This window comes from Cuculus canorus, chromosome 7 (assembly GCF_017976375.1).
Source record: "Cuculus canorus isolate bCucCan1 chromosome 7, bCucCan1.pri, whole genome shotgun sequence".
Taxonomy (NCBI): Eukaryota; Metazoa; Chordata; class Aves; order Cuculiformes; family Cuculidae; genus Cuculus; species Cuculus canorus.
In genome coordinates, this window is record NC_071407.1 from 8,035,882 (window position 1) to 8,059,071 (window position 23,190).

The 23,190-nt window shown below is 36.0% G+C and overlaps 1 protein-coding gene across 5 annotated transcripts in view; it reads left to right on the top strand.

Annotated features, from left to right (window-relative positions):
* The window catches only part of CTNNA3 (catenin alpha 3), a 470,553-nt gene that overhangs the window by 271,585 nt on the left and 175,778 nt on the right, over positions 1 to 23,190 (top strand). For all 5 annotated transcript variants that reach the window (XM_054071284.1, XM_054071285.1, XM_009568184.2 and 2 more), the window contains 2 exons: positions 3,653 to 3,733; positions 8,743 to 8,895. In XM_054071284.1, coding sequence (XP_053927259.1) covers positions 3,653 to 3,733; positions 8,743 to 8,895 — 234 coding nt within the window. The remainder of the gene's footprint in view (positions 1 to 3,652; positions 3,734 to 8,742; positions 8,896 to 23,190) is intronic.

Genomic DNA, 23,190 nt, shown 5'->3' on the forward strand with positions numbered 1-23,190 from the left:
GATTTTCCCACCACCGGGATGTTTCTGGGCCCCCGTTATTCTCATGGAGTGGCTGCCCCAGACTTGGCATTTCTCACAAGGGTTTTGTAGCCAAGCATTCATCTTGGATGTCTTCAGTGCTCGTGAGACAGATGCTTGCAGCTGTATTTACTTTGTTGAACTGCAGAACAGAATTTGAAATATCGGGGTTTCTATGAGCTGAATGTGAATAAAAGAAAGTCTTCTTTTTGTCTTTGCACAACGGATTCACGCATGGAATTTTCCTTGTAATGGCAAAATTGTTTTAATACACAGAAAAAAAAAAGAGAAACCGCTTTTTACACAACTTTTTTTCTTAACTGTTATGATTTGTCTTCAAAATGACTTTATAATTCAAAAGAGGAAACATATATAAGTACCATGTGTCAAAAAAAATGTTTAATGGTAAATGTTAAATGCTAAGTTGTAACAACAGTCAATTAAATGCCTGCTATCTCTATAAGTACTGTGATTGTTTTAATATCATTTTAGGTTGGATGAGGTTTTTTGTTTTTCTCTGTTTGTTTGTTTTTTGAATTAAGGCATAATGCACAGGACCCTACAGTTATTGAGTACAGGCGTACCGTAAGTCAACACATAGCCTAAAATGATCAGTCATTTAATTAGAGCTCTGACATTTATTAACTTATCACAGTATTGATTGCTGTTTACCTTTTAGCTTGACATTTTTTGAATATTTCTGTAGAGAACTGATTTCAATAAATGGGCTACTCTTAAAAAACAAAATTGTCCTTGGATACATTGAACTAAATAAAAGAATGTTTGTCACAGAGTCCTAGTACAGCTGCTGGAGATAAGAAATGAAAATCATGCTGTTGGGTTGGATTTTTTTTCTGTTAAATCTTCCCAAGATTGTACAATGAGTGTTTGGGAACAGACACATCCCAGGAAACAAAATGTGCTCAGTTTTGGCCTTTAGACCTTTAAGTATGGAAATCTATTTTCAGGAGAGCATTTGAGTACAATATGGATTAATGTTATAAAGTTGTTTTAAATCATGTATATAATTTTAAATATTCCCATGAAATAACATTGCTTTCTTTTAACTTCTATTATTTTAAACCAATACCCAGGAATGCAGGATGAACTTGCATTTGAATATCCTCAAACCTCAGGAATGCCCCGAATCTGGAGCTTATTTTGTGTGTTTACAGATAACTCTGTATAATGGTGTTTAAGGAAAGAAAGTCAGGATGTCTATCAAGATAAATTACTTACTGCTTGATAGTGTATGTAGTCAATGGCACACACTAAGCTTATATTGATGTAGTCTGTTTATAACCTTATACTGCCCAATACGTGTGTATTTTATTCCTTTACAGACAACTTGGCTGAGGAGGACAGTTCTTAAAATATGTTAAGTCTGGTATTTTTCAGCTATTAAAAATTGCAGTTACCTACTGTGGATCTCTAACTGATATAGCCACCTGCATGTTTGAGATGGAAGTCTGCAGAGGAACATAAACTTAACTGAAATTCAGCATTGAAAGATACTTGAGATGAATGGACAATGCCTTACAGAAGCTGGATAACACTGTGAGAGGCTGTAGATTCTGTAGTCATAGTCTGGTGTTCTCCTGACTTTAACAGACTGTACACAATTTTTAAATACTTAAATGTTTATCAGAAGGATTTATTCAAAGAGTAACGTAGTTTTTTGAGTTTTGAATTTTTTTAAGGAAGAATGGAGGTCTGCAGTTACCCACATTCTGGACCTGCCCAAGTTCTACAGTCTGAAGCTGTATCTTACAGTGTATTTGGTTCTTGTAGAAAACGTGGAGAATAACTCCAATTATAGTTAGGTTTGCTTTCTAGACATTGACTATAGATAAATACATTAAGAATTTGCAAATAAATTATTTTTATTTAATACTTATTATTTATTATTGTTCATTATTCAATGTATTTATGTCACTCATTGAGCAAGGTTATTTCATATTAGGTGCCTCAGATTTAGACTTACTTAGAGCCAGTTGTATCGTTAGTTGCCACATTCGAAGGTACAGCTTACTAGAGAATTGGAAAAAAAATCCAATATTTTACATTGATTTTGTCTTAGAGAAATATGTTCTAAATATAAAGATTTTAAATGATGTGCCAACATGGAACTGCATCTTTATTCTGTGAAAATGCATAGGCATAAGTTGAGCTATATCCACAATGCTTTTACTGCTCCTGTTTACCCAGCAGTTTAGAAGGGGTCAATTTTGTTGTCAAGGCTGACAATAGCTTGCAAAGCATAGTAGAAGACTCATAATTTACTTCGGTTCCTCTGCAGGCGTTGGGATGAGAAATGGTCATATTATTATGAAAAAGAGAGCCAGTGCCCAACTTTAGGGATTCCTTGGAGGTTTCTAGGTGAAGTTCAGACCTTTTTCTAAGACCTCTGATCAGCTGTTATCTGTGAAGGCTGTGAGCAATCGGAAAGCAGCAGCAAAATTTTTAAGTCACCCTGGCTATATAAGCTCAGTTTTTAAAAGTAATTGTTCCTTTCATTTGAAAGACCATGTACTAATTATTTCAAGGCATTTATTACATTAACCATTCACTTTTAATGTATAAGTTCTTTCCTGATCATCTCTAGGCTTCCTTTAATATTAAGTGTATTGCTCTACTCACAGATTATCTTTTTTAGTAAGGAAATAATTCTGAATGTAGTGTGACAGGATGTATGTAACAAGGCTATGCACCAATGTGCCTACCAAGGTATTATTGCTTTTGTTTTCACTAGTATTTATTGTAGTATGATTTACAAAGTGAGACTTCCTAGTGTACTTTAACTGAAGGCCAAATGTTATGGTCAGTATACATACCTATTTTTTTTAACATTTATGAGACTCTGGTCCTTTCTCTGGAAATGTCACGTGTACTGATTTAAGACTGTGTGTAAAGACATTTTCACTGTTGGTGTTTTCTTTCCTTTGCACCAGGGCAGTTCAAGGTAGTGAGCAAGAAATGATTGCTTTAGAGAAAAGAAGTGTGTCGGACATTTTATGTTTTCATATAGTTTCTGTACTAACGTGAAAAAAAGATTATTCAAAACAGTTAGTAGACACAGAACTACTATGGTAATATTTTATAGAAAAACTGCTGCGCAGTAGAATAAAAGCGTTAATTATGCTTTTCAAAGAGCTAATAACGATATAAGCGCTTTGCTTTTAGGGGTAAATAATGAGTGCTGCAGAATAAAGCGTTAACAAACTGTACTGTGGGCATCTGAGTTTATAAATTGCATATAGAGAGAGATAACTTGATTTTTCATGTGAATATGGTGATAATGATTAACATAATAGTAATAATTATATTAAAATTGTTCCATAAGTAACCCTGGACTATAAAATGGGTATTAAGGCAATTCGGAAGACAAAAAGTGTTTAATTTCATTCTTATATGCTGCTAGGTAAGCATACGTTTTGATTCAGCAGATTATGCTTAACATCACAAACTGGCATTTTGTGAATATTGTGGTCCTGGGTCCTGAAATGTATTGAAGTTCAAAAAAAAACCTTAAGTATGTATGATTTACCGAATGTTCTGATGAGCTGAGGACACAAAGAACTTGATAAGTGACCACAAATAACCTTTGCTATGTCTTCTGTCCTGTTTATTACAGACTGACAAGAAAGAAAGAAGTAATGCCTTGAATGTTGCAATAGATAGTATGTGCAAGAAGACCAGAGACCTCCGCAGACAGGTGAGCAACATGGGGAACTGCCAAGGTAGAAAAAAGAGACTTGAAGGATGCTTTTCCAAATTACTATTTTCAGTTTTGATAGCATCGCATGTTTGAAAATAAAAAGATCTTCTATATTAAAAAAAAAATACTGAAAGTAGTTACACTATTCTACAGAATATTTACAGACACATTTTTGAAACTCTGGGGAAAATTCCCTACCGAATGGTGGTGGCTGAATATGTGTATGTACATAGGCAAAATTCTGCATGTTCATATCTAAATCTCTATTTGCTATAGAAAGAGGTGAGTAATGTGCTTTGGACATCAGCGTTCATTTCATTTTAAATAAGTTTGAATTATTATTGGTTGTTGGAACAGATACCTTGAATGAACAACTGCGCCACTATGTCTAGTTCTTCACAGCTGTAGGAACTCACACAACACAAAAGGGTCCTTGGAATAAATGGTCTACAGTCCACCCACCCATTTTGCATCCTAGTATCCTAAAACTAATGTAAAACCAGGACAGAAATCCACAGCTCCAGTGTACTGCTGAAGGTGAGGAGTAGACGTTAGATGTACTTACATCATTTCTTTGAAAGGAACATCTATGAGAAAAATTGCAAGTTGAGTTGAAAGTATATAACATTGCAGTTTAGAAGAGAGCTAGGAAGCCGGTAGCTTTCAGCCAGGCTGTCCCAACCAACTGTATGAAAATTGATGGCTGCACAGAACATGAGCACATGCTGCTTTCATCCTGTCTCTAGCTGTAGCTATTTATCAACTCTCTGGTGGAAGAATTTCTCTCACTGTAACTTTGTGTATGGTCTTACAAGCCAGCCGGTGCTTCACGATGATGAATAAATTCCTTCCTGTCTCTCATAATCAGCCAGAGGAAGCCTTGAAAAATGAGATGAATGTAATATAAATATATATAGTGTTTACAACTAGATAGTGTTTACAGCTAACTAGCTATCCAATTTCTGCTCACATTCCATCAGAAATATGTTTAGCTCAGACACCTGGAAACTTGCATCACAAGCTCCATGTTTCTAGGAACTCTTTTCATTTCTGTTCTGCAGTCTCTTCCATGAGTTAATTAAGCTCTGACTTAGGACAGTTTACAGACTGTGTTGCAATGTTTAAAATCTGTTAACTAATTCAATTTGTGTGTTTTTATAAACTGCTGTAAAATGTTCAGGCGGAATACAGCAATGCTGAATTTATGGTCAATCTAGAACCAGTAGTTTTCTCTAACCAGAGTAGCTCTGTAGCTTCTGGACATTTTCTGCTGGAAGGTGTTTTTGAGAAGTATTTTATCCAATTCCTCCAATTCTGTGTTCATACATATGAATTGCATAAGAATTATTTTCAGAAGAGTTCTTACTGTATGTCTAAATCCTGATCTGAGAAACTGAAATTGTGAATTCTGTGCCTGCAGATATTGCAGTAGAATCTTATTTGCTTTCACGTATGAACACTCGTTATTCTGTCTCCCAATACTTTTACTAGAACAATGAAAATTGTTATTTGGTTGACTCTTACAGTTTCATATTACTTGATTTTTTTTTCCCCGAGCAATACTGTGTACCACAGCTGGTATTGCATTAGGCACTCATAGTGGATTCAGGGAAACAGCGTCTCAAATGTACTCTACTTTCAGTCAGTTACTGGGATTGCCTCTGCAAAATTCAAGTTGAAGAAAAAACCTTTTGAATTTGTGGTTTTGAAATCTCTTCAGTGTAGTGGATGATAAACAAAACCATCATATAAGTGCTGGCCCAGTCACCGCTTGTTTGTGGTTATGCCGTGGGCTCTTGTGGAACATCTTTGTAGACAATTTTAGGTAAGATGAAGTGAGGAAGGCTTGTATCTGGCAAGACTTGAAGACAAAAGTACCTATCTCAGGAACAGTGTATTCTGGAAGTGGTAAAAATCTCTGGCGTTTCAAATGAAATTATTTGTATTATCTTCAGGAACTTGGCCAGTACTTGTGGGAATTTTAAACCTATTCTGTTTTGTTTTGATTTTTTTTACTCGTATTGTGCCAGACATGCATGTCATTTCTGTGTGTGCAGGCTTAGCTAGATCAGTGCTTCCCTGCCTAGTAGAGCTATATGGATACTTAGGGAGCAATTCCCTTTTCCTTCCCATTTCTAATTCTGAGAAATTTCCATTCTCCACTCTTTTGTCCCAGTTGTTGCTCAGCGTACCCTGAATGGACTGCACAGGTGTTTCTCCTGGGGTTGTTGAGCAGTTTTGGTTGGTTAGGTTGCTTACAAATGTCATGCCTAATGATATTCTTGTACTTCTATGTTGCTTCTTCATCATGGGTAGCTTTTTCTGAACACATAGCTTTTTTGAAACAGGAGAGATCCTTCAATAATAAAAAAATCTTTAGCTCTTCCAGGGTTTTTGCCAGTGTAGTCTTGTGAGTCAGTAGACAAATAGAAGCAAACACAGTTTTCTGTACTCATTGAGATATTGATGTTTAATAACGTTGCAAACAGCTACTGGGATTTTCTTCTCTCTTCGCTGTTTGTTTTTGACAACCTTATGCCTCATGTTTTGTAAACAAAGTTTCTATGTTATTCTTTTAATACACTTAGATAAAACCCCCAAAATTCTCTGTTTCCACTTCTGCAACAGTCTGCTCGAAGGGTAGGAATAAGCCCTTGTACCTTAAAAATAAAACAATTTGTCATGCATCTTCCTCCCTCTGCTTTCCCTCTTCTGATTGTGTCTCTTTCACTTAAAAATATGGGAAAAAAATTTATTATAGCATTATAACTTTCCTAGCATTGCCTGCTAGTGCTGGTGGTGCTGTTCTCTGTCTGTTTACATGTCTCTCTAGATCGCTACTTAGCTTTTAGCGTTTTGCTCAAGAGGTGGCCAGAGCCAAACCCAGACTTACTGAATCATGGAAAAATGATTGTTATGATTTGGATGAAAAGAAATAGATATTGAATCACATATTCCTTTTTTTTTTTTTTTTCTGTCTTTTTGCTTTCTCTTTTCTACATTGTATTTCTTCATTCTTTAATACCACACAAGCCATCCTTTTAAGATCTCGGCTTCATGGATCCCTTTGCATAGCTGAAACAGGAACATGATTTCAAACTGGTTTGTATTCAGCAAAGACACAGTGTTATATTTTTTTTTCAAAGAAGATGCATTTCACTGTTTAATTGCAGGATAAAAGATTTCTTAGAACAAAATAATAATGATAATTTATATGTGAAAGGTTAATTAAACCAAGCAAACCAGTTAAAAGCTACAGCAAAGAATTATGTGATGAGAGATAAAATTAAGTTGCTCATTTGAAAATTGGATGTCTCAAGTTCACCACAAATGTGACTAAGGTCATTGCAGTCACTGGTTGTCACATAATACATTAAGGCTGCAAAAGTCCTACAGTCTGGCCTATGCAGAACCCAAAAATATTTGTCTTGGAGATAATGAATCATCAGCCGTGGATATAGTTACACAGCCTTTTGTTGCTTATTATTGGAAATTGAAGTCTTAATGTTTAAACTGTTATTCCTCAAGATCGTGTTCAATTTTAAGCAAGAGGACGTGTCTGTTTTCTTCAATTGGACTTTTGCAACACAGAAATTTTAACAGGCAAATTGGAGGGACAGGAGGTTCAATGTATTTTTTTTCCTGGTAGGGAAACTTTCTTTTTTTTTTTTTTTAATTCCAGTATGAATAAAGCTGGAAATATGAACAGTAAAATTCAATTTTATGTTGGAATCCCATAGCCTTTTTCTTTGTTAATTACTTTTGAGAACATAAAATGTATCTAGGTAGTATATCCTAATGCAATAAGCTACAGTATACTACAAGACAAAAACCGCCTTCTGAACATAAACTTACCTGTATTCTTTTTGAAGTTCTGTCTGTCCCATGTGCCTGGTGAGGCAATGAGAGTTGGCATTAGATGGTGAAGCTATCTGAAAGCTAATGGTGGAATTCATACCTAAATCTTGTCTTGATTATCAACAGATTTTACTGCTATTTTGTATTCTTTTCTGTTCCAATTAATACCTTTTATATCTATTGTAAAAAAAATTATATCTATTTGCAGTAGGAAATTCAGTGACCTTGGTAATTTGGTTGCATTACATGTATTGTTACAATTGTTATATTTCTTGTAGTGGTCTATAATTAAATGAACAATTGCCACATGTAGGTTTATAACATGGAAAATAATCTTTTAGGTGAGGTAATCTCCCAATGATCAGTTATATGCTTACATGAAACCTAATCTAAGAGAAGTAATTTGTAGCAGAATATTACTGTTCTTTAATAATTTCCATAAGAAGAATAGAGAAAATTGAACTTCAGACTCATTTACAGTCCTTCTTGCTCTATTAATCAATTTTTGGCTATTGTAATCAGTAATCTCATTGATATAATTACCATGAAGACTACCATTTTGCTAATGAAACTGTATTGCTAGGTATTCCAGTAAGGCAGAAAATGTTTGGGTAATTTTGCAATTATGGAAACATATGATGGAGACTATTTTGTGAACACATGTGTAATTACATTAATATTTTCTTTGTAAAATGAAATAACCTTCTCCCTTGGTGTCTGAAATTCAAGAAAGTAACCCCAGAGACATTAGGTTTGCTCTAACAGTAATTTTTCATGTGTGCAGTCATTTACGTTGTCCATTCTGTTCATCAAAGAATATGAATATTTTATTTTGCTTACTTGATTCTAACAGAACTAGGACATATTTTAAGTGTTTTATGTATCTGTAGTCTCACACATATACACTCAGGTATACAAACATGCATATTTAGGTAGTGGTGTATTAAATTTGTCCCTAAAATGAATTAGAGTTTTCTGTGTAATAGATAAATTGCAGCCTCAGTAGGTTTCAGATACATAATCCTGCAAATAATGCAAGAAAACAGTGTGTAGATGTTTCTGTTATAAAACACTAATAGTCAATAATTACAGTAGACTTTAATAAATGGTCCAGTTAGCAGATACTAATGTAACGTTTTCTTTTGCAGCTCCGTAAAGCCATTATAGATCACATCTCAGACTCCTTCTTAGATACCACTGTTCCCCTTTTAGTTCTCATTGAAGCTGCTAAAAATGGAAGAGAGAAAGAAATAAAGGAATACGCTGCTATATTTCGAGAACATACCAGCAGGCTTGTGGAGGTATGCTTGATGAACTTGTACTTGTACTTTTATTGAATATATAATGTAAATGACTTTCCACTGCACATTTCCTTTGCTGGTAGATATAAAACAATTAAACCTGTCATTTCAGGAAAAAATATACAAGTGGTCTAGGGTCATAGTAAACATACTCCATTTTTTATATAAAGGTATACAGTATGATAGTGAGTTTTGTGATATCAATATTTATATAGTAATTCATTGCATAGAAATTAGGTGATGGGGAATTCCATTATAATTTGAGGAAAAACAGTGTGTTTCCACAAAGATATTCAGTGGGAACTTGTGTGAGTCTATGGAGTATAAGCTCAAAGCACCACAATACCTCTACCCAAACAACGTAAGGCATTGATTAGTGTTAGTTGTTTGCCAGTTTTCTGTCTTTGAAAGTTTATAGCCTGTGTAAATATACAGTGATGAGGAAGAGAAGGAGAAAAGAAGAAAAGCCTGGAGAAGAGAAGGCTCAGAGGAGATCTGATAGCAACTTTCCAGTACCTGAAGGAGGCCTACAGGAAAGCTGGAGAGGGGCTATTCGTAAAGGCTTGTGGGGACAGGACCAGGGGAAATGGGTATAAACTGGAGAGGGGCAGATTTAGGCTGGACATAAGGAAGAATTTCTTCACCATGAGAGTGGAGAGACACTGGAACAGTTTGCCCAGGGAAGCTGTGGCTGCCCCATCCCTGAAGGTGTTCAAGGCCAGGTTGGATGGGGCTCGGGCAGCCTGATCCACTGGGATGTCCCTGCCCATGGCAGAGGGGCTGGAACTGGATGAGCTTTAAGGTCCCTTCCGAGCCTAACTATACTATGATGCTATGAAATGGTGCTCTGAGACACAGTTTAGAGTCATGAAACCCTCTAGCAGACTGAAAGCGTGTTGGCGTATACACTGAAGAAATTCACCCCTGTACATTGTATACTCAGTATTCATTTGTAAATTTTGGACTTCTTTATTATGTATAGATGATACTTTGTCGCTTATAAATTTGCAAATAGAATATGGGGTGGATTTTAGTTTTTTTCTGACTATCAGTCCTTAAATGTGACTAAATAGTCACTAACCTAAACTCATTCAAACTGGAGTTTGAAACACTACTGTAATACTGAAGATATGTATTTTGCAGCAGTATTCTCTCAAGTGCCTGTAAAGAATGTGTTGCTATTTTTCGTGGGTTTTTTTAAGCTCTTAGTGGTTTTGTGCACGGTATTGCAAAAAATGGCAAAAATCAATGGATTCACTCTGTGGCTGAAAATTTACTTAAGAAAACTATTTGGTTCAGAATGAATTCATAAATCTTGGATGATCTACAGATAATGAAAGACAAATCGTAAAACAGCTAAGCTAAAGGTAGACTATTGCATTTATTTTTCTTTTCATGGTCATATAGTTACAGAATAAGACTGGCTGTTATTCTCCAATTTTCAAATGCCTCATTTTGACCATGCTGTAAAATCAGATGAAAATCAAATGAAAGATAAAATACAAACCCAAAGCTTTAGAAGTTTTTTAGATTTTTAATGCCAAAGCAAAACCAGTCTGAAGTGGCTTGAGTTTTAGAAGGAAAGGTGATCTCTGAAGATCAGATAACTTTACTGAATTTGGAATTGAGTCAGGTCAGTTGAAATGCCCAGATCATTATTCAGTTTAGAAGATGTGAACCTTAAAATCCAATTTTAATTTCCTGTCATGGGTTTGAATTTATTTTCCAAATGCAAGGAATAGCTGGCCATCAGGATAGGTTTGTAAATAAAGAGGCTGATGGCTGCACAGATATGCTGCTTAAAAAATTGGCAAGTACGTGTAGTAGCTTTGCCTTTTCACACACGACCACCTAGAACTTGGAAAAATAAATTTCTTAATCTAGTCCACAAAGACCTGTGTATATGTGTAGTCATATTTCCAGTCACTTAAAAATCGATCTTAGTATTATAGATAATGCAAAGATTTTGATGTTAGAGGATTAGGATACAAGAAGATTTTTTAGTAAAACAAACCATTGACATTTCTGATATTTCCAGTTTAAGGATTTACTTTCCCCTTCAAATTAAAACACATACTACTGCTCCCTGTTCCCACAATGTCACTTCATTTGTCATTTCACTCATTTTGTCTTTTTTTCAAAGTTGAAAAGGTCAGGTAGGCATTCTGAGATTTGATTGTGTTGGTCTTTTTTTTATTTCTTTTCAATTTGAAACCTTATTTACCCCATTTACTCTTTAATCAGGATAAAGATTTCCCAAACAAGATTTTTCTTGCTTATATTGAGTACCTGTCTCTCCTTTGAGTAAATGAGTAGTTTAGACTGAATGGCTAATTTCTAGATAGCTGAAGTGAGGTGAGATGAATGGCACCTTCAGAGATGAGTGCTGGTGTCTTTTGAGATCTACATTATGTTGCATTTTCTTAGGCCTCATTTAGCAGTTTATAATCAGGTGCATCCTATTTTTCAGTGCACTTTTTGCATCTGTTTTTTGAAAGAGACAAGTATGTTTGAATAGTAGGTTGTAATATTGTTTTTTCTATAAATGTAATTGACTGAGTTGGAGATTATGAAAACTGAGGTTAATTTTCTCACAAAGGTTTCTCCAGAACATAATTTGATATGGAAATTAGAAGTACTACTTGAAATATCAAGAGATGTCTTCTGTGGTTTCTATTTTAATCTGAAAATGAAAACTTCTCAAGTAGAAACAGTAGGCCTTGAGAAAGAACATGTTGTTTTTCTTCCTCTTTGAATATGAAATGTTAAGTGAGCTAATCTAAATTGCCCACTACACTGATTCTCTGCTCTTTTTGTCATTTAAGAAACACACAGTATCCTAATAGGCCAGTGAAATTTGTAATTCATATTGAGGATTAATATGTATTACAAATCTCTCTCTTTGAATTAGCATATGGAAGTTATAGTCTTTCCTTTAAAAACTGATTTGAGACAAAATGATATAATGTGGTTCATAAGTATGTATATCAGTTCAGTTGAAGTACAAAAATCAGTGAAATGAAAAGCCTGAACACCATTCTGGATATGGGGCAATGATGTTTCCAAAGGTAGTAGCAACCACAGGTAATATCTTCTTCCTTGTTTTTGTAGCGTTTTGTCTCTCCTGAGTTTACTAATTACTTCGTGCTCTTACCCTGGGGCTTCTAGCTTCTGTTAAAAACCACATATGCTTGGGATGTTAGCCATGCTAATCGGGTGCTTTGTGGACAGCACTAGTTTTTGAAAAGCTCAAACAGTGGCAAAGTACTTGAGATACCTTGTTTAACATCTTTGCACCCTTATAGCTGCACAATAATTGCACAAAACAGAGTCTCTTTGTTGTAAATGTGAATAATATCTTCAAATATATGAAGGAAGTGAAACAATCCTAGTTACACAGTAAAAAGAAAAAAAAGTCATTAAAATGCCCACTTTGGCTATTGGACTGAACACTTCCACATATGAAATGGTAACTCAGTAGCGGAAAATATTTTTGTGAGTACCATAAAGGTCACATTAAAAATTCTTCAGATGGAGGTTATTTTAGGCTACAGAGCCTTATATTGCTGAAATACTGCATCAAATATTCGGAAGTCTAAATATTGATTTTGTGACATTGAAAAACTAGGATATATTGTAGAATGAAAAAAGCAACCAGATTTGGGTTAAGATTCTCTCTGTACTCTGTGTCTTTGTCTGTGAGCCTTAGCTAAAATAAATTCCTAAAAGATATGCTTCTCTTAGGAAATGCTCATTGTTAACTGGAACTCTTGTTGTTATGCAACAATTTTGATGAAAATATTTCAAAAAAGTAAAGATTAACTGCTTTAATATTTCACACATTTAAGTTTTGCTTTGAAATGCCTTTTCGTTTCAAATGTTACAATTAAATATCAAATCTTATTGAAATATTTGATTAAATGGAAACATTTTTCATCTAGGAAATTTCAAAATTAGCTCTGATCTGTATATAAACTATTTAAAATTATGAAAATTATGAGAAAATAATGATGAAAAGCTTTAGGAGACTTGGTTGTACTTTATAGTCCCTTGTGAGAGATGCCTCTTTTTAGGGAATATAGTGTGTCCTGTGGTTCACTTCTACCAATGACAAATTGGGATACTGAGAGGACAAGTACATAAAAGTGAAGAGAAGACAGGTTAAAAGGAAGACTGAAATGTCACACCTACACAAGGAAAAAAACAGGTCCTCTGTAACTAGAACTTTCTTGTTTGGAAAAGCTGATGGGTTGTTCTGAGCTGGTTTATCAAAGAGATGTAATGTGTTCTGAAAGGAAGAGTGATAGGCTGAGTGAATTTGAGATTAAAAAAGGAATTTGATGGGAGCAGGGAAGGATCCTTTGATTATCTTTTCTTTTGGCACAGATGCAGATTTCCCACTGCACTGTTTAAAGGTCAGCTGTACCAAGCAGAAGCTGAGAGATTTAATAGGAGAAGTGGGAAGCGATGATGAAGTGAACTCTCTGTTCTTCATCACTTCTCTCAACACACGAATATTTCACATTCTCTAGTTTGATCTAATAACGCAGACTTCAGATCTACTACTCTGATACGTGAAATTATTGCCTAATTCTTGTGCTTGGGTTTTTTTTTCATTTTTTGACTGTCTTCCAGTATGACAATTCTGGCTTCTAGTAATCAGGATTTCTAAGGTTGAGTCTGTTATGAACAATGGACAGTAACAGACAGCACATGTATATAAGTGCGTTAGTGTAGTAATGTGTTGACATAGGACAGCAAAAGCATGCAGAGCATACAGATTGTGGTTATAAAACCAATTTGTTAGTTAATATAAAGATTCCAATGCAGGAAATCCAACATATCTGTTAAAGGTGATTTCTCCTTGAGAAATAATTCTTTTTAAATGAAGTTAAAAGGTCTAAAACAGGAAAAAAATCTCGAATTATAAAACTATATGGAGAGAAATACATTGTTCTGTCACTTTCTCATTGAACGAGATACAAGATGTGTAGGAACAAACAACGCGAATACTGACCGAATCTTGAAAGTAATTTACTTTATGAAAAAGACTTATTAAGAGCTTGAAAAAAATAACTTGCTGGCTCTTGTTACTTCAGCTGCTTCTGAAACTGGCTTTCAAAAAGGTGAGACTGATGTCCTGAATGTGCTGGGAGAACTTTGCTTCACAGTTTGTAATTTAGGTCCAGGCACTCCTTTCTTAAGACAGGACTCCTGGCCTCTTCCCTGGGGAGGCTGTGACAGTCTCTGTGTAGCAGAGCGCAACAATAGGGATGAGAGAGATTGATTTAAATCACCTTCACTGGAAAGTTCGTAGCTTTTTGCCCCTCTAACATGATCAAACTATCGTGTGTGGAATGACAGCCATCTGAGATTAACACCTTTATTATTTTAAAAATAAGTATAAATAATTTTTTAGTTTGCTGATTTAAAACCTTTCTTATTTACCTGCGAGCTAAATGAACCAATTAGTATGAACTAATGTGAGCCAAACTCAAGGAATCACTCATCCTTCACAGAAACTAAATTCATTAAAGGTAGCGTTTATTTCATTTAGGTTTTTATAGCACTCTAGAGACTCCAAGAAATTTCTGGGTCCCGAGATTAGGGAAAACAGATGAGACAGATAAACTATAGAAGGAGACAGAAAGAGAGAATGAATCTTTCATGTGGATAAATGACGGAGCCTGGAATAAAACACAGATAAGTGAGTTTAGCTAACTCAAAATCAGTCACCATTGAATTCAGTTGAAGTTGTCCATGTAAAGGTTTATCATCATTAACTCCTACTATTTAGAAAACCACTAAACGAACCAATTTCTATAAAGCACCCAGCACAGTGGAATAATAGTATTTGGTAATCAAAATTAATCTATGTTGACAATAACTTAATAAGCATGCTGTAAGAAATCTCTTCCTGTCTCTCAAGCAATACGCAGGGTCGGTGGCTTTTGAACTAAAGCTTTCAACATCAGCTTTAGTGGAAAACACCTCTGGAATCTGCAACTTATTTGTGATAAGTTGATTTTCATTTTCTATACAAACAGTAAATATTCCTCTTCGGTTACCACAGGAAAGTTCTCACTACATCAGTCTGTTTTATTGATAAGTATATATATATTTTTACAAGATCATAACTATTGTTTGTTGCTTTGATTTTATATATCATTTATTACATCTTTCTGTCAAATATTAAATATATTGACCCACAAAACTGGGTACTGGGAATGGCTCACTGTGGCTCTGAAAGATCTGGGCAAGAACACCCTAAAACCATCATCAGGCGCTTGTACTTTCCTGGGTAGCCTTCAAGCAGCCTGTGATGGCTGTTGTTTTAACCTCTGAACACCCAGTACATAAAGACCATATTCCTTCATGTTACTTTTCTTTTACTCAGAGCAAAGGATCATGGGAAGTCTGACAATCCTCATTTGCCATCACAAATAACCCAATTTCCTAGCAGATAGCAGCTTAATCCAAAATGGATTTTAGCAATCCATTACTGAATTTTTGTTTACATACTAAAGTACTGCAAATAAAAATGTACTGTCAACTGAAGATTTTTATATCTTTCTGCTGCCTCCGAAGACAATAGGGAATTGAGTATTCTCAGCACTGCACTCATTTCTCTGGGGTTTCACCCCAGACTGGTAAACACTAAATAAAAATAAAGTTTTAGTGCTTCATTACTAGTTTTTTAGTATCGATTTTACTGAACTATTGGGAACTAAAACTACTTCTGTCAGTGGCAAAACTGTACAACTCCACGTGTAGAAGTCAAGCTGACAGATCGCTGGAACATCTTTCAGGATATTAGGACGAAGCAGAATCTTTAATCATTCTTCTTGGGAGCATAATAAATTGTTTGTGTTGGAAGGGACTTGAAAGATCATCCAGTTCCAACTCCCTTGCCGTGGGCAGGGGAGACTTCAGCTGGATCAGGTTGTTCAAAGCCTAACCAGCCTGGCCTTAAACATCTAGTAGGTTCTTGATTGCTGCAGTTCAGTTAAATTCAAAGGTCTTAGTGGATGCATTTTAGCAATCCAACTGCTAACTTTGCTAATGTTAGCAAATCTCTGATTAAAGAGGCGTATAACAAGCAGTAGTGATCTGATTATGAAATCGTTTACTTCCTCATTTCAGTTACAGATAATTCTTTCTGCAACTTTTTTAAAAATCAAACTTTTAATTTTGGAAACACATTTAATGCCGGTAAGCCCAAGGGTTAGGTCTAACCCCCTGCTTTCCCATTTCAGCTAGAATTCACAGCTCTGAGAGTCCTTCAGCAAACTGACCTGCTTGTAAAGATGATGTAACAGCTGTCAGTAAATAGCATAGACATTCTTACTGTCTATAGCAAGAAGAGGTTGTGCCTACAAAGCCTCTTTTGTCAAGTGTTGCTCTGTTTGATTGTTTGTTTGCTGATAGCATGCAAAAGGGAAGCCTAAAGATGGTAATGGTATTTGTGGGGGGAATGTGGAACTACTCCTAAATGAAACGCAACACAGCAAAAACACACAAATACTTTAAATATAAAAATGCTTCAAATTCTAATAGAGGAAGCCTGGAAACAGTAATTGACAATTTCAAGGAGATGGAAGGAGGCCTTTAGAGACAGGTGACTTGTTCTTAGTGTATTGGAGCAGGTAGATGGGTGCTTATGGAGAGATAATGTGATCAAAATAGTGAATTAGGAAAATCAGTTCAATAAAATTAGCTTAAAGTCAAACATGTACTTCTAAGCATATGTAAACTTTAAGGCTTTGAACCTTGGTATTTTGGGCCTCAGAGAGTTCCAGCACCTTACAGCAAGTCCTGAATTCATAATGTGAGAATTTTTGCACCTTTACGTAATTAATCAAATAAAGCCCAACAGCCCTATTACTGATTGAGCTTCAGGTGATAAATGGTGACATTTTCATTAATCCTCTTAATCACAGCCTTTATTGCATAAGTGTGAAGCAAGGGAACAAAAGATAAACAGCCCGAAGATTTATCAGACTTTCTGTATTGCAGGGGCATATTTCAACAGCCAGAAATGCCAGCCACCTCGTACAGTGAGGCAGGGGGTGATAGGAGTTGTGTGAGCTCCAGCGGCGAAGTTGTCTTGGTTCAACATGGACTAGTCGTAACACACCTGGTATCAGCAGAAAGGATAACGGTTTTAAACTGAAAGAGGGTACATTTAGGTTAGATATTAGAATAAATTTTTTACAGTGAGGGTTGTGAGACACTAGAACAGGTTATTCTGAGCATCTGTGGATGTCCCATCCCTGGAAATGTTCCAAGCCAGGTTTGAGAGGGCTTTGAGCAACCCAGTGCAGTGTAAGATGCCCCTGCCCATAGCAAGGGGTTGGAACTGGATGATCCCTTCCAATCCAAATAATTTTATGATCGCATCCTTAAGGGTGAGCCAACAAAGCCTCAGACTGCATAGCAATCTGTAGTTTGAAAATCTGGATGATTTTATAAGTAATTTTTTGTTGTGAGGTTTATAAACAGTTTAAAGTGTTTTCATTTTGATCAATTTTACCTTTCCTAGACCAGAGATCACATTTCAGAGAATGAGTCAAGATTTCTTATAAAATGTTTTATGAACCCTTAGACTCAAATAAAGACTTCCACTGACACAGAAACATTTTATGTTAGCACAGCATTTATAAACTACAGTAGCTAGGAGTACCTCCAACTCCACTGCAACTGGAATTTGCCATCTATAGATGGCTTTCACAGTAGCTGCAGAAATGCAGCTCATGACATCGTTCACAAAGGAGAGAAGAAAAACTAATAAACCCAAGAGAAATAACTTAGATATTCATTTATGGGGTAAATGAAAGGTAAAAATGGATGAGAGGTTTTATTATATTTTTACAAGATATTTGAAATGTAGGCTATAGTAAATGCTTAAGTATATACTGTAATGACATAATGCAATGCATAAGAACATACTATGTGCCTGTGGGACAGATTAGATAATTACCACTGCACCAGTGTAACTTTTATTTTCCTTTACAGACAACTTAGTTATCTAGTATACATGTATGCATGTACTTCATTATGAGTGAATTATGGATTGCTTTATAGTCACTGCAAATATAATTGACTTCAGCTTTTTATAAAAAAAGCATGTTTACTTCCTGAAATTTCCATTTAAAATTTTGATTCACTTCAGTACGTTAAGGTTTTTGAATAGGGTTAACACATACTCAGAACTCATGCCTGTCCTGTTGTTCTGTCTTGAGCAAAAGTGGAATTAATTTTCTAAATTTCAGGTAAGCCTTGTTTATGTAGATACATTTTCTGAAAGTTAGCTGCATGTTTTCGGACAGCATCTGTCTCTGGAAGTGATAACACAGGGCATTGGTGCGCAGAAAAGCCATTGCTTACATCTATCACTATGGAGACGAAGACTGTCCCCAAGTTGATGGAATGCTGTGAATGAAAGAGGTGAAAAAGGGTCAAAGCTGCAGGGAGGGGCAGACAGGCCAGGGAACCCAAAGCTGATCAACAGAGTATTCCATTCTGTGTATGTCATACTCGGTATAAATCTGAGGGATCGTGAGGGTCAGGCTCTCTTCTTTGGTGGCTGGCGTCCAATAAGGACCTGGTCTCTTTTTACCCCAATTCCTTGCGTTCCTGACTCCAGTTCCTGTGTTCAGCTCCCATCTGGCACTGAGTCCAGTGCAGGACCTTTTCCCAAGCCTGCTCTGCAGCACCCATGGTGACACAGTCATCGAGGAGGGGCGATCATATATTTGTATCTATTTTATTATTTTCTTAGTAGTAATAATATTCTCCTTTCTATTATTGTTCCACTAAAGCATTTTAGTTTCCAACCCACAAGTCCCTTTCTCTCATTTCCATTTCCCCTTTCCCCGTCAGAGTGGGGAATGAGTCCACAACTGCATTCAGTCAGCTGCTGATCAGGTCAGGCTGGGGCCAAACCATGACAGTTTACTGGTGTCCAATGTAGGGTTTGAACCCACAACACAACCCTGAGATTGAGTCTCATGCTGTACCGACTCAGCTAGTTGAGTAAGGTTGGTGGGCAAATGTTCTGGAGCATCTCAGAGGGGTCTCATTCTGTTCAGCCCGATTACTCCTCGCATGAGTTAATATGTAGGGGGAAGAAAACGAAACCATTGACAGTAGAAAATCAGAGTGGTTTGGTTTTTTTTTTATGTGTCTGTGTTGTGTGATTATTTCTTGTCTTGCAGCGCATTCTATGAAAGGCTGTACTTCGCTTTCTGGCAGTCACTAAGGTGATCTCTATGAAGGTTCCTCCGAGTTACTCTCCTTTATTTTAGTTCCAGGAAACATCAATTGTCAACATTTCAAGAGTTGGAAAGCCTGGGGGCAAAAATGCATCAGTGAATTAATTGTAATGTCTAAAACCAAAAATTTATCTGAAAATCAGATTATTTTTTTTTCCCTATGGACAAATATGAAGTGAAGATTGCACACTATTTATCACTGATTGGTGCTATCCTGTCCCGAATGTTGGAGGGAGACAATTGGTTTGGAGAAAGATTCCAAGAATACTGAAAGAGAGACTTAACTTTCAACAAGTTCTGAAGTGGGACTTTTTCGCTTTCTGAAAAACCAGTGTTTGAAAAGAATTCTTTAAACGTTTCTGGTGTGTTTATTTGTGTGAGGTAGGATGAGCTGGTGGCTGTACATCAAATATGGTGCTTTAGGCTCTGACCTACTTTCTTCAGTAAATTTCATCCTTTTTGAAACTGGGAGATGGACCTTGTAGTTGCTCTGGGAAGGCTTTCAGAATGCTAAAATTCAGATATTGCCAGAAGCTGAATCTTGTTATTTTTGCTTCTCTCTTCTCTGGAGAGCAGGAGGGCCTCCAACTACACTTTTCTATGGATATCAGGAAAATTACTTCTATGATTAAGCAGTTTTTTCCCTATTTGAGAAGAAGGCTTCTCAGTGTTAACTATAAGAATGCCTAAAGTTTAAAGTTAATCCTCCCTGTAATGCAGTATGGAAAGAGTTGCGGCTTTATAGTATTCCTCATTTTTGCTACATGTTCATTCTATCTGTGTTTTAATTTGGATTTTCATTATAGTACTAACCAATTTGTGTCATTAATAATGTTATCAAATACTTCATTCATTGATATTGTGTTGTCCCAGTTTACTTATATGCGAGTATGCATGGTTTTGTGCGTTTATTTTGCAGTACTGATTTGGTTCAATTAAATGTCTAGGGAGGAAGAAAGTGTGTTTCTGGAAAGTCTATGACACCTTTTGGTGCAAACTTTAACCAAACTCAGTGATAGTATTTGGGATTTCCACAAGTAAAGGGAAATCAAAATCTTCTCCTGTGTATTGGTGTGTTTTAGTGCTCCTTTTGTTATTGATAATATCATTGAACTTCTGTTAAGTAGTTCTCAGGGAGATACAAAGTTGCTGCACTGATGACAGGATTAAAGATCTAAGGTAATCTTTTTGCTCTTAGCCCTGTGAACAGGACAACCCAACATCATGAAATTTTGTTTGAGAGGCTACTTATTTAAGATAAATTGGACATGCTGAATTCTGTAGTAATTATTAAAGAGTTTTACTGATTCGGTATTTGTCAAATGCAATTTGTAACACAGTACTGTGTCCTGCAGAATATAAAGTAGGTACTGCTAGTGATGGATGTGTGAAAATTAACATCAAAGGTCATATGACTGATGTGAGCTGCTTTATTTCTGGTAATACGGTGAATTGAATTTGTATTATTGAGTAAGTGCATGCTTGTATCTCCCTGTGTTGTTTCCTTTCAGCTACAGAGAAGAAAGTGTTCTTTTGTGGCTGAAGAGTTCCTCTATGCTTCTAGGTAGTGTGCATTAACATTCTGCATGTCAAACTTCATTCAGCTGTAGCTAACCCTGAATGTGTTATTGTTGACTCTCCTATTATTCTCATCGTAGATCTGATTGTAAGCGCTCAAGCACCACACACATCTTTAATTCTGTGCCAGTAGTTAATGATAGCTGTCAAACAATTACAATACAAATTAACTGCTTCTTAGTACATATTCCAGGAACCTGTGCTGCTGTATACTATCTATATTGCCGAAGCAGGTGGCTGATATTAATGTTAAATATAAAATTAATTGCCGTGCTTTCTGTGGAGGCAAAAGTTCTGTGAAGGGCTGATTGCGAGAAAGATTAAATTCTGAAGGTATGCTTTGTTGCACTGATCCTTCATTTTCTTTGATTATCTGTGGATTTGTCAGTGGGTTGTGTGTCCCCCCCCCTTATTCAGGATTTTTTTGATAAGTATTTGTGCTATAATATTTATTACATTTCTGAGTGGTGGCTCTTTGTAACTTTCTAGAGGTGAATTCTATTTTTCATGTGTTGTTGAATTAAATATTTATGCTCAGTATGGTTGACCTTTTCTTTAAAAAAATGTAAATCTCTGGCATGTATACCCAAACCAGGTTTTGCATTAGAACAATGTGCTTAAAACATAGTGTTTTTTTTTTAAAAAAAGATAAATATTTAATGTTTGCAGGAGACTGCTTCTGTTTTCAACTCTTTTAAGAGCTGTTACGTGAACTGTGTTTTTTCTTTCTCATTCAAAAACATTTAATGTTTTTATTGTCAGGTGTCCTACTTTGCCAAGGAATTGAAAAGATTTACATTGAAATGAAAGAATTACTGCCATTCTAACTAAGGGATTACACTGCTGGAAAGAAGTCCGTCTCCTCTTCTCCTCCACTAATATTTATTAAGCGCTAAGTGAGAGCTTTGTGGTTTCATTTTGTTGGCACACTGAGTCTTCTTAGCTCACGCTGATTTAAATAACAGAGGGTGTATGCATCTTGGAGGAAATAGATTGCATCTCCTGGGATCAGTTTCTGTCAGTTAACCAGTCAGAGGCAAAAAGGTGAAGAGTTTGATTCTGACAACAGAAAGGGTCTAAGATTTTGTAACTAGGGGAAGGAAAGGTCACCCAAGTGAGGTTGGGTATTTGTATGACAAAACCATATGTTATTTAGTCTAACAGAAATATCCTTAAAACAAGGGTAATTTTTCACAGAATATCCAAATAATGAGTAATAGGAAAATAAATGAGGGTGTATTCATGCATATGTTTGGATCTTACATTTGCTTTAGAGAGGAAAGGGCCTGTGTTCTAGCGACAGCTTATGACATGTTGTATTTGCATCTTTATTATTTATGTGCAGAAGAATAGTGTTTCGTGCTGAGAGAAAGGAGGAAAAAAAATGTTCGTGTAGAAGGAGAGAGAGAGAGTTGGAAATTTTACACTGAAACACATAAGAAGATACAAAAAAATTGGTTGACGATAGGGGGAAGAGGCAAACTATAAGATGGCATTTTATTTAAAAATTGAAGAATATATGGGATATTTGGAAATTGAGATGTTGTATTTATTTTGAGAACTGGTTGGTCCACCCTGATCCTTACTGGCTTTCACTGGTGATAATTATCAAATCCTCAGAGTATCACACAGGCCAGTGTCAAATAGTCGAGGCCAGCTCGCTGATCAGTTCAGAAGCACTTCTGTGTGTGTGGTGCCCAGGTGCCCAATTCCCTCAAGGACTATATATTCTGGCAGTGAGTTTTGATAACTCCTCAGATATTTTAAGGAACTGGCTAATTCTATGCATGTCTGATAGTCTCTTTCACTGGCTCTGTGTTATTTGCCGTGTTTTTTGTCAGGCTCAGATAAGGAAAATCAGATTATCACTTTCTTCTTTTGGAAACCATGCTTTCTTCCAGCTTAATGTAACACTCACCTCTGTTTATTTATTGTACAAACATTTTGTTTACTGCTAAAATAAACTTTTGTCTTTAGACTGACATTTTTTTGTATGCATGAAGAAAGAATTGGGAACAAGACAGTGAAATGATTGGATTTTAGCCGGTTCTTTGCTTGTGCTATTCTTTTCAGATTGTTTTCTTTATGTTTTTGTGCTTGCGTGGTACTGCTGGAAAGCCTTGTGTTGCTAACATTTCAGCAAACAGTGCTGAGGGTGAAGTTTCATAAAGTAGTTTACCTTTAGGTCTTTCATCTGCTGTTACGTTTGGGCCCATGGAAAGACCTTTCTTCAGATATCGAAGGCCCCTTTGTGATTATTGCAGAAGATAAAGACTTGTGCTGGCGTGGGTGGTACATTTTTTGGGAAACTGTCAGTGAGACACAGGTCACACCTATAGACAGTTTCTATATAGTGGAATCTTCAGCTGTCTTGGGTTGCCAGAGCACAAATGTAATCCAGATACAATCTCTTTTCTTTGAATGTAACTGTTGCTCTGCACAC